The sequence below is a fragment of the Erpetoichthys calabaricus genome, chromosome 13 (genome assembly GCF_900747795.2).
Source record: "Erpetoichthys calabaricus chromosome 13, fErpCal1.3, whole genome shotgun sequence".
NCBI lineage: Eukaryota > Metazoa > Chordata > Cladistia > Polypteriformes > Polypteridae > Erpetoichthys > Erpetoichthys calabaricus.
This window is the reverse complement of record NC_041406.2, coordinates 104832549-104845556: the sequence shown is the minus strand read 5'-3', so window position 1 is coordinate 104845556 and position 13008 is coordinate 104832549. Positions and strand designations below refer to the sequence as shown.

At 38.3% G+C, this 13008-nt stretch overlaps 1 protein-coding gene across 1 annotated transcript in view; it reads left to right on the top strand.

The window, feature by feature from the left end:
* The window catches only part of glipr2l (GLI pathogenesis-related 2, like), a 94100-nt gene that overhangs the window by 39153 nt on the left and 41939 nt on the right, over positions 1 to 13008 (top strand). The window contains exons 2-4 of the mRNA XM_028817411.2: positions 162 to 270; positions 5544 to 5647; positions 8170 to 8247. Coding sequence (XP_028673244.1) covers positions 162 to 270; positions 5544 to 5647; positions 8170 to 8247 — 291 coding nt within the window. The remainder of the gene's footprint in view (positions 1 to 161; positions 271 to 5543; positions 5648 to 8169; positions 8248 to 13008) is intronic.

The following is a 13008-nucleotide window of genomic DNA, read 5'->3' as shown; positions in this document are numbered from 1 at the left end:
TTCAACTTGAAGCATGTTAACTGCTGCACTGGCTTACTTTTTTAATTAATGTGCTTTAGGAGTAAAGGATTGACGTTTGCTTGGGTTGCTGGTCTGAACTCGCATTCTCCAATATTCATGTCTTCAGTAGGCTCATTGCTTTTTATTTTGTGCCCATGCAGCTTCAAAGCAGTTTGCAGAAGAGGTTCTGAAGGCTCACAATGAGAAACGAAAGAATCACGGGGTGCCCACCTTGACTCTGAGCAGTAAACTCAACAGGGAAGCGCAGCAGTGAGTTTATTTTTTTTGGTTTTATTTTCCAGTAGCCACCTTTCTTGCTGTTTGTTCATGTGTGTAAATTTAGTTAGTTACACTGAAATTTTCTGTGTTGTAATTTTAGTTCTCTAACCAATGAAAAGACTGAATGGTTTGTACTTTTTACAGTCATTTATTTGTTTAAGGCAGATTATAACAGAGAAATCCATAAATGTTTGCATATCGTTCTAGTTAAATGAGAATATTTTAGTTGCAAAACAGTTTCTATTTTTTATATTCTCTAGAATTACATAGAAATATCTTAGACCATCTGTGAGTTACAGAATAAAAACAAGAGATTGTCTGAGCAGGCAGTTTGAAATGCAAATGTATACTTTTAAAAATGCCTTGCAGGTCAGGTGGAGTGGCAGTTCCAAACTGTCCCTCTGTGAGCTGGGAGTGTTTGCATGGCTCTGCAGAGAACCTCAGCTTAGTCCAAGGCCTCCCACCCAGTGCTGCTGAGATATGCCCCGAACCTCCTCACAAATCCTAAAATCTTTTAAGTGGGCATCTTTTTCTTATGCAGAGTACGCTATGGTGCTGTAATATCCATTTAGTCATTTCTGATTCTTGATCCAGTCACTATTAGTTAGGCTTTTCTGTTAATGTCCGTTCTTAATGTTTCATCCTTAATGATACCATCTGGTTTCTGTTTTTTAAAAATGTTTAATAAGTAAAATGTACAATAATTTGCCCTAAAACCAAACAGTCTCTATGTAATGTAGTACATTTCATGGAGAACACTATTTAAAAGCGTGTTCGACAACAGCAATGAACCTTTTATATTAAAAGCTCAAAAACCTTTTCTAAATTATTGTACTTTCATTATCTTCGTCTTCTTCTTTCAGCTGTTCCCGTTCGGGGTTGCCATAGTGGATCATCTTGTTCCAGATCTTCCTGTCCTCAACATCTTGCTCTGTTACACCCGTCACCTAGATAGATACTTTATTAATCCCAAGGGGAAATTCACACTGCATGTCCTCTCTCACTTCATCCATAAACCTTCTCTTAGGCCTTCCACTTTTCCTCTTGCCTGGCAGCTCTATCCTTAACATCCTTTTCCCAATATACTCCGTAAGTCTCCTCTGCACATGTCCAAACCAACGCAATCTCGCCTCTCTGACTTTGTCTCCAAACTGTCCAACCTGAGGCTGTAATGTGCATTATGTGCTGCATGCAAAGCATTACCACTATGTTGATACTATAAACTTCATAATGAAAATTCAATGTACACACACGATGGCCATCTGTCTAGTACAGGATGTGACCCCCTTTTGCCTCCAGGCCAGTATGAATTCTTCAGGGTACTGAAATAGAAGCATCTTTTGCATTTTGGTCTACACTTTGATAGCATCACACAATTTCTACAGATCCTTGACTGCACATTCATGTGCAAACCTCCTCTTCACTCCAGATCCTTTTAGGATGAGGTGGGAGTGGACTGGACAGTCCTGTTCATGGATGCAGGTTGAAATGATGTGTGATTTTAGACTTAGCTGTGGCCAGAAATGCACTTATGCAACAACTATGGATCTTAAGTGGCATTCAGCTGGTGTTAGGTTTTATTGTGTGCCAAGAAAACCTTTATGCCATTGCAATGTGCTATTGACAAAAGAACCAGAGTCATTGACAGAGGATTGAATAGATCCATGGGTTTATGCTATTTAAGCCAAATTCTAACTCTCTTACCTGCATGTTACAACAGAAATCGAGATTTGTCAGACCAGGAGACATTCTTCCAATGTTTGATCGCCCAGTTTTGGTGGTCATATGCTATCTGCAGTGGCACCTTTATGTTTATAACTCAGAAGATTGGAACCTGGAGTGGTCTTCTGTTGCTGTAGCCCATCTGCTCCAAGGTCCATTGTGTTATGCATTCAGTTTCCCTTCTGCACACCATTGTTGTGAAGGGCTGTTATTTGAAGTGTTTGTGGCCTTTTCTGATTTATTTAAATGAGTTTGGCCATTCTTTGTTGACCAGACTTTTTTATGCCTACATTATTTCAACTCACTGGATGTGTTTGTTGTGTCAATTTCAGTAAGTCTTTTGGGTGTGAAATTCTAAAGTTAATAGTCTTCTCTGAGATGCCAGAACTTCCACATCTAACGCCAAACACCACTGCCTGATGGCACAATGAAACCTCACAACTATGTCTGGTTGCCAGATAATTTATACAATCTTCTTTCTTTTGTTGATTTTTTTTTTTTTTTTTTTTTACTCCTTTCAGTGCTTTTTCTGCTTTTTAAATTTAGAAATATTAGTCCATTTATTTAGGGGCAAACTATTAAAATTTGTAAAAAGAAAGTTTAAAAATTTGTATTTTTAAGGAGGTGGGTCTTCGGATCAAATGCTTGGGTGCAAATGAGTGTCTTCCATTTTCATTTTTCCAACGTGGTTAATTTAGCAATGTTTTAATAAAAATAGATGTGTTTGGGACGGGGTGTGTATGTGTGTGCGTGTGTGAGTACAACAGGATGACTTCACATGTGGATTACGTAACATGAATAATTGGATTTTTTTCATGGACTTTTTGATATTGTTTGCTCTTGTCCAGCGTTGTTCATTATCTCTGTTCTGCATGAAATGTAAGATAAAAAATTTTTCTCACCTTCACTACAAATAGTGTAAGTAAAAAAAAAAAAAAAAAAAATTTTGAGTGACGCATTTCTTTAGAGAAAGTGTTTGCCAGTGCAGTCACAAAAGAAATATGAAATTGCACTTTGGAAAGTTTGACATTTGTTTGTTTTCTAAGCCTTTAGCTCTTAAAGAAATGTGTTTTACTTTTGTTTTCAATTTACTTTAGCATATTTCAATTTTCATACTGCAAAACAGTAACATAAATGAAATATATAATTAGTTAATTGTCCTATACCAATTGCCCCAGTATTGCGGTCCATATGACTATGCCCTGTTATAGGTTGGTATCTCCCATTGCAACCGGAGTAGACTCCAGCCCACCATGATCATAAGATTAGTTTCACTGGTTTAGAAAATAGATGAATGGATATTTTGAGAGACAGTTAAATTAACCATTTGGAACATTGAATTTTTTTTTTTTTCTGTTCATCTTCCATTTGCTTGTTCAAAAAGAATCTCCTAAATCAAGCAATCATCCAACTGTTTCTCTGGCATTCAGTTTGTACATCCTTGCAGGTGTTGGGTATTGGCATCACAAAACCTTGTATTCGGAACCTCAGGAAAATTTAAAAACATGGAAGAAAAAAATGAAATAGCATGAAAACCTTCAGAATTTCTTCATACGCTGCATTTTGTTTCATATATCTATTACACTTGTTTCTTAGGTTAGATTAGATTAGCGAAATTCAGATGTATACAGTACCAAAAACCATTAAAAAAAAGGATACAGACTCACAGGGCAAACCATTCAGCCAATCAATTACTCGATCGATAAGTAAATAAATTAAAAATAATCTTAATTAGTTCATCGGGTGGAAGCATTGACTTGCCTGATAGCAGTTGACAGAAAAGACCCCCCAGAGGCGCTATATAGCACACTGTGGTGGGATGAACCTGTGGCTAAGAGTGCTCCAAAAGAGCGCCACTTAGAGGGGATGAAGGGGATTTTTCATGATGGCATCTAATTTTGCCACCATCCTCTTTTCTAAAACTGCTTCAAGTGTGTCCAGGGCTTACCCTGTGATAGAGCAGGCATTCCTGATATGTTTGTTCAGATGTTGTGCTTCTTTTGAGCTCAGGTTGTTTCCCTAGGAGACTGCAGCATAGAACACCACACTGGCTACTGTGGACTGGTAGAACACTTCCAGCACCTTGCTGCATACATCATAAGATCAGAGTCTCCTTAACAAGTAGTCTGCTCTGGCCCTTGCTGTCTAGTGCCACTGTCTTGTCAGACCAGTCCAGTTTGTTGTTTATATGAACCCTGTTTATACATCCTCCTCCTGAATGGTGACTGGTCTACAAGGCTCCTTGGCATGCCAGTCCACCACCAGCTCTTTTGTCTTGCTGATGCTGTAGTCCCTACACCACAAGACCAAGTCCTCCACAGCCTTCCTGTACTCTGACTTGTCTCCATTATTTATGCAGCCTATGATGGACGAGTTATCTAAAAATGTCTGTAGATGGCAAGTGCTGGTATTGTGCTTGAAATCTGTTGTGTGGAGGGTGAGCAGGAAGGGAGACCAGACAGTTCCCTGAGGTGTTCCAGTATTCCACCACACCATTCCCGACACACAGTCCTTCAGCCTCACAAACTGCCGTCTATTGGGCAGGTCGTCCAGGATCCAGGAGACTGTGGGCGCATCAAGATTCAACACCTTGAACTTTTTCCCCAGTCGATGTGGTAGAATGGTGTTAAAAGCACAGGAAAGGTAAAACAAATGTCTTTAGGATCTCCCTGCTGGGATTGAAATAAAGCCTGTCTGTCCATTTTCAAGAGAAAATTTTCTTTATATAAAAAGAAAACAAAGGGGGTGCAACATTGTAGACAATCCTTAGAAATTAAAAATACTCTATGGCATATGGAAAAATGAATAGTTTAAATGTAAATAAGGGATCCACTAAGACCACTTATTGATCCTATGAATACAACAAGCAGACAGAGATTTAAACAGGGTTGGGGGGCCAAAGGTAAAACCTGCTTAATGAGGGTGAATCTGTAAACATAGGTGGGTGCAATAGCACACCAATTGTCATGACTGTAACACCAAGCAACAGAGCTTCTTCAATGTGGTCTTCAGACAGACTGATGGTGAGGTAGCAGCCATGTAGGTGAAGAGGATTGAGAAAGGGAATGGAGAAATGAGTGGAGCCAGAGCAAGGGCAGTGGTCATCATTTGATCTTCAGTGAAGCTCTGGAGAAAGCCAACAGATTGATACATGACTCCTTAACATAACCCCTGGAACTTCACACCTTAGTAATTCAGACTTGCAGCCCTATCCTATCATAAGAAATGTAAAATTGTAAGGAACGGATGTTAGAATCAAAACTGGAAGAAATATTATCAATCAGAGTAAGCCAATAACATGAATTTTAAAAGTCAGGATGACTTGTGAAGAAGATAGTATCAGAAACGTTAAAATGTTGGTCAGCTTCTTAATAAACACTAAGGTGATACTTTCAGAAGTACATTGTTTTATCAGTTTTTATATTTCTAATCTGTAACTTGTATACAAATAAAGATTACCACTGTTAGGCACTGGGCAAGTGTGGCAACACCGTGAAATTCTTATCCTTCACATGTCACCAAAAAATTGCTTTATGTTGCAGATATGCAGAAGCCCTGTCAAGAACCAGAGTCCTGAAACACAGTGATGATTCCAGTAGAGGTCAGTGTGGAGAAAACCTAGCATGGGCATCCTATGATGAGCCAGGTAAGGGCAACTGAAGCTGATGGGAGCTGCGGGTAGCCATGTTGTAGAGAGAACATGTTTAATTGTGGGCAGGGGCCTCTAGAACATCCTCTTTTCTCATGACTCTGAGCTAAATTGAGCAGCATTGTTTGAGGATGGATGAAATATTTTATATAATTATGCGTGTTTCATGCTGCGTAAGCATTTTTGTGTGTCTTTTATTGGTAGTGTATTTTCAACTGGTCTCTGGAAATATGCAAGTAAGAAATTCTTTTTTTAATAATTTTATTGATTTTATTGTAATCACTCCATACAAATAGATACATTTTTACAAAAAAAATAGGATTGAAAACAAATCAACCCCCACCCCTGAGAAAGAGAGCATGGCCAACAGACTAAAACTTAAACATCAATTTATTTATTTTTACTATTTTTATTAGGCGAATACAGATAAATGTAGACGAAAAAGAAATGGGGAGAGAATCTACTTCCTCACTGCTTTAAGAGCTTATTCTAAAATATTATTGATTAAATCCTGTCAGGTTTTGAAAAGTTCTGCACAGATCCTCTAAGTGAGAATCTGATTTTTTCCAATTTCAAATAATATACAACATTGGTTACCCACTGACTTAAGAGGAGAGTTAGGATTCTTCCACTTTAGCAAAATAAGTCTGTGTGCCAATAGTGTAGTAAAGGCAATCAGTTTGTTTGTCCTTCTCCACTTTAAGCCCATCTGGAAGAACACCAAACACAGCTGTTAGTGGATTAGGAGGGATTGTGACACCAAGGCTGTCTGATAGGCATTTAAAAATGTTTGTCCAAAATGTTGTTAATTTGGTGCAGGCCCAAAACATGTGGCCCAGTGAGGCAGGAGCTTGATTGCAGCGTTCACAGGTTGGATCTTGTCGTGGAAACATTTTGGACAATTTTAGGCAAGACAGATGTGCTCGATATATAATTTTGAGTTGAATAATTGTATGCTTTGCGCATATGGAGCTCGAATGAATTCTCTGCTTTGCTACCTTCCACTCCTTATCTGATATGTTGAGTGAGAGATCCTTTTCCCATTGTCCTCTTGGATCTTTGAAAGGGAGGGACTGTAAAATATTATATATTGCAGTCCTCAAGACTGATCAATATTTTTTCCTGCACAGAGGAAGGTGGGAGATGGGGAAAATCAGGCAGGTTCTGTTTGAGAAAATTTCTAATTTGAAGATCATGAAAGAAATGTGTTGCTGGAAAATGTAAATTGTTCATAGGATGCAAAGATGTTGTCTATATAAAGATCTCCAAGCAATTTAATATCAAATGTTTTCCAGATATTAAAAACTGCATATGTTTGCGAGGGTTGAAAAAGGTGGTTCTCATGCAGAGGTGCCACAGATAAGATTCTCCATCTTAAAATGCTTTCTACATTGGTTCCATATTCTGAGTGAGTGAAGCACAATTGGGTTATTAGTATATTGGCGATAACTTGTATTTTATTGGGGCACAAAGCAGGGAATATGGAGAAGTACTGCAGGATTTAATTTCTATTGCAGACTAGGCCCATGTATGTTCATCTTTTTGTGTCCAGGTTTTTATAACTTGTATGTTTTCTGCCCAGTAATAAAACTGAAAGTTAGGTAAAGCCATGCCACCTTCTGTCTTAGGTCTTTGTAGAGTCACTCTTTGGATACGTGGATGTTTTATGTTCCAAATAAATGAGGTTATGGTTGAATCTAATTGCTTAAAGAATGATTAATTGATGTATATTGGAATGTTTTGAAATAAAGAGAAGCTTAGGAAGGATATTCATCTTAACAACGTTAATTCTTCCAGCTAGAGTGAGATGGAGGGTTGACCATCTATGCAAGTCTTGCTTAATTTTTTCCATACAGATGGCGAAATTTTGTTGATCAAGAGCTTTATGTTTACTTGTGATATTTACCCTTAGGTATTTAAACTGATCTGAGTAATAAAAGGGAAGGTGTCCAATCTAATATTGTGTGCTTGAGAATTCACTGGAAAGAGCACACTTTTATTTAAATTAATTCTGAGACCAGAGGTCTTTTGAAATTCTGTAAGTGCTGTTAAGACTGCAAGTAAGAATTTGATTGTTGTCTGTACACATGACAATAAACTAGAATTTGAACTTGGCTTGAGCTTATGGCTTGACATAGATATCATATACTGTACGTACTCCATGATTATGACTTGTGTTTTACTCTGTTTAGGTTGACAATATAAGCCATAATGTGTTTTACAGTTTTAAAGTGCATTTTCTGTATTTATTGTTGTGATAATTTAATTACAATGTACATATATAGATTTTACAGTAAAATGCGTTGCATTTTAAAAGCCTCCATCTAACTGCCATATTCAAATAAAAGAGAGAAGAAATGGTAAAGACATGAAGTAGATTTGCTATAAAGTAGTATGTTTATTTCCTTTGAAAAAATTGCACATTTGATCTTTTTAACGGTTACTCAATGTCTAAGAAGGATACCACTTTGTCCTTAGTTTTAACATTAAGAGAATAAAAGTCTCAATTTAACTTGTAGGCAAGGAGGTAGCAGAGAGATGGTATGGTGAAATTAAAAATTACAACTTTAGAAGTCCTGGATTCTCTTCAGGAACAGGTGAGTCAGCTTTTATTTGAAAATGTTCACAATTTTACCATCCATGGTTTCTTCTTTTAGTTTCAAACCTTTAAATGTGTATGGGTTAATTGAAGCAAGAAAAAAGGCTGAATGCTACTGTGTCTAGTCCTCACAGGTTTAACAAATTGGTTTGGTTCAAAGCATCAGATGCAGCAGCTTTGACTTTGAAAGTGCCGACTTTATGGATTTTTAGTTTTTTTCTAAAATATAAAAGTGTGCTTTTGTCTGGCAAATCCACACCAATGAACCTTTCTCTGCCAAACTTTGCACAGATTTCCCATTTGTACAGAGAAACACCATAAGGCATGATTTGCACTGAAATTTAGTTGGTGTGCCCACCCTAGGCAGCGCTGCTTGGTGCCCTGCCAGGTAGTGCTGGGTGCCACTGCTAGTTATATATCGAGTGTGTATGTGTAAATTAAATAAAAATATTTAATCAGCCAGGATAGTGTGTCTCCCTGGCAAGCAAGACAATTTCAAGGGAGATCTACAGTATATTGGCATTAAGATCTGAAATTTTTTCTTATTTGTAAGCTTGATGAGGCATTTCCCCTTGCTATTTCCTTACCTCTATTGCCCGAGGTATTGGAGACAGGGAACACGAGGGATGGTAACCTAACGTATCTCCACAGTATAAGAGGAAGGACATAAGTATTTAGTTAACAAAACAAATCTATAAAACCCTGTAAGAAAAATGACATCGGCTCTAACCGTAGAGGCTTATGGGCATGTAAGAGACACAGATAAAAGGATAGTTGAACAAGGCATAAGGGCGCATAAGGTTCCCTTTTGCCTTATTAGTAATATTTTTCTCTAAGAATTTGAGTTATTTTAGCAATATAATAGTTAGGAAAGAGGAGTGAAATATGGTAATAATGGCATGATTAAATTCTATATTCAGATTTTTTTTAGAACGTTTTTAAACCTAGTGGTCAGTTGGTGGTGTGACCAGTGGGGGGCACTCTTGAGGCAACTCTTCACTTAAAAGGACCCACAAACACCATACAGTCCAGTTTTTATTGGTTGAAAGAAGGGTTCTAGGGAGGTACACGGCACAGGTTATATAAAGATAAAACATTAAACACCACTTCAGAGCATATTGCTGTAATACACAATATTCTGCCCTGGGCACACCTTCTCCTCTGCGCTCCTGCCCATCCAAAGATGCTGGCTTTTTTTTTTTTCTCCTCTTCACTTTCTTGGCAGGTGAGCTGTAAGCTAAATGTAGCTGAGCTCTTTATTGGTATTCTGTTGATTTGCTTTCATTTTATGACCACTGGACCGCATCACTTATGCTAATCTGCTTAAAGCACAAACATGCAATACCAACAGGAATTTGTATCTTTTGGGAATTGTTCCTCAGTAGTTCTTTTTTTGATGAACCAATATATGTCTCTGGAAAAAATCTCAAAAGAATGGATGGTTTTCTTGATGCAGCTCAACCAATTTTTCCTCCGTCTCATTCACCCACAGACATTTTTCTGTAATGTTTGCGAAATTATGAACATGGAGTTGCTTTTTAGATTGGTCAATGGGAAAGAAACACACAATTGGCTTGCACGACCTCTGAAATGTGAAAAACTCCAGCATATCGAAAAACCATAAGAGTCCATAAGCCATTTGGATGGGGATGGAATGTACAGTATCTTGTAATCATGGCAAAAACTTTGACCTTCTGTTACATTCTCGCGTGTTTGGGCTGATTTGAAACACCTACTGGGTATTTGCAACACGAGCTAAAATTGTATAGCGTATACATGATCTTAGGTGGCTCATGTATGATATCCTAGGCTCTACAAAACAGCTACAGAAGGGCCTGGTCAAAATTTAGATTTGGATTCATATGTGTCTGATCTGACTTGCATTTTGACATTTTTAGCAGTCATTCCATCCATCCATCCATTATCCAACCCGCTATATCCTAGCTACAGGGTCTTGGCTTTTAAATCTAACCAGTGCATCATTTTAGGGGGTTGAGAGACCAAGGAACACATTTGTTACATTTATTTTCTATTATGCACATTCTTTAATGTTAAACAAATCCATTTTTACTTTTTTTTTTTTTTTTTATTTTGTTTGTTAAGGTCAACTGGAAGAGTGTGGCATATGATATCACTGGGTCAAAGCTGTAAATGCCAGCTTTGTTCACATCCTGGTTTGTCCAAGTATGTGAATACTCACAAAAAACACTTGCCACTTGTTGTTACTGTTCTTCTGGTTAGGGTCCCTTTAGTTTTGGACTATGGGTTACATCTTTTCTTTAAGTTTGGCTACATGCAGCTCGTGGCTTCTGAGCCTCTCACTTTATTTTTACTACTATTTTGTTTTCACGTCATTGCTTTTGTTAATATATATTTTTTTCTTCCCTTGGTTAGTTTTCTGATTTTGTTCCATCACCTTGTTCAAATTACAATTCCATACCAGCATCACTCAATGCAGTCCTTCAGTGTGGCAGATGTAAAGCCACCACCATGCATGAGCTGTTGCTGTGGCTGGTATTGGCCCTATTCCCTTAACTGGCTGGGAAGCCAATCTATTGGAGAGATCGGGGAGGCTCCATTTCAAAGCTGTATGCTCCCCCAACCCGCTAGATGGCAGTATTCCTGTGCTACAGGACTCATTCAGATACCTGCAGGGAATGCTGAAAACTGTAGTCCCGTGGGGCAGCCCTGCTGGGGTCTGTGGGTACTGCCAGGGGATGCTGCAGGGAGTTATGCTCCCTACTTTATGGGACTTCCAATTTGACCCTGAAGAACCATCAGGCGATGTCCTAGCACTGGAAGAACTTCCAGGTCCAAGATAAAAGGAGCTGCTCATCCAGGGGCCTCATGCATACCACTGTGCATAGAATTCACACTAAAACATGGTGTACAGACAAAAGCAGAAGTGTGCGTATGCACAAAAAAATCCAGATGCATAAATCTGTGCGTACACCAACTTTCACATTCTTCTGCTCCATTAATCCCGGTCAGTGTGAAAAGTAACACTTGTGCACGCACCTGTTGCTCCACCCCGACTCCTCCCAGAATGAAGCCTCTTGGAATATGCAAATCAATATAAATAGCCCCTTATGTTTTGAGTTCTGTGAAAAGACAATGGCAAAAACCATGTGTATAAAGAAGAATTTCAGCGAATACCAAGTAGAGGCAAGGAAAAATGTACTATTTTTTGGTTTAAGCAGTGATGTAAACAACAAAAGGAAGTTCATCAAGTGACAGAGTGACAGAGAAACTCGAAAGTTCAAGTTCAGAAAGTCGCACAGTGCCTGAAATAAATAAGTGGTCAGATATCAAAGTCACCGTGAAAAGGCGAGTCGTAGCCCACAGTGTCATTTGGAAGTGTATTAGGGTACAGAGAAAAGAAAAAAACTGGGACACAGTGTGGAAGAAAAGGTCAAAATTTCCACTTTAACCTCGTAGTTTATTTTGTCATTAAAGTAGAACGTCAAACTTCATCTTAAAACCATTTAATAGTTTCTCAAATGTCATCGTAACTAAAGTAGCACGTTAAATGCTTCATATTCTATGTCCTCTTACGTGTGTGAATCAGTACATGCTTCTTAAACGGGCTTTCTCTTACGCCAACAGGATACAGAATACATTACATTCATGATGTTACAGCTCTCTGAACAATTTAAATACTAAGATGTATACTTGATATAATTTTCATGATGATTGAAATTAAAGCATGTATAAAACATTGAGGCACAGTGGTAGTGACGAGCTGGCGATCCTTCCAGAGATTGTTCCTGCCTCCCACAAGATGCTTGCTGCCCCATGCAGGACCCTCAATAAAATAATTTATTGCAGCAGTACTGTCTTTTTCAAATGTACTAACCCCCGATTCCTGTCCTTCCTTTTCTTTGTCCAAATAACCAATCGCCAAACAATCAGCTCTTTAATAAATTTTAAGCCATCTGTAAGCTTAGAACTCTGATTCTTCAAAACGTTTAATGAACATTGAAATATCTTTGTAGTACATGTTTAATTATGCTATCTAATATTATTAATAATAATACTACATTTTATATAGCGCCTTTCCCATGCTCAAGGCACTTACAGAATATAAGAAAGAACGGCAGGATATACAGTATATAGCATTGTACAAACCAGATAAATAAATAAAGAAGATTACGACGGTGAATTCAGAGAAAAAAAAAAAGCCTAACAGACAACATAATTGATGGTCTAGCACACACACATACAGGTTACATGAGCATCTTGACATAAAGGTAAACTGAGAGATGGGTAATAAAGTCAAGTAGAGCTAAAGCCTTCCTGAACAGATGAGTTTTGAGTTGTTTTTTAAAAGAATTCATGTTGTCAGCTGACCTGATTCATTTCGGTAGGTCATTCCAGAATCTGGGTGCTATACCGCTGAAGGCCTTGTCACCCATGGAGTGCAGATTAGTGTGGGGCCCAACAAGATTGCCAGAATCAGAGGACCTTAGCGGGCGGGCAGGCACATAGTGATGGAGAAGGTCACTGATGTAGTTTGGCGTGAGGTTATTTATGGCTTTGTAGGTTATTAGTAGGATTGTATATTCGATTCTGTCAAACATAGGGAGCCAGTGAAGACTGGGCAGGATGGGTGTGATGTGTTCGCTGCTGCTGGTTCGAGTAAGGGCTCTTGCACTGAGTTTTGAATAAGCTGGAGCTGTGATATAAGATTAGAAGAGGCACCTGCCAGTAGGGAATTACAATAATCAATGTGGGATGTGATAAAAGCATGGACAAGTTT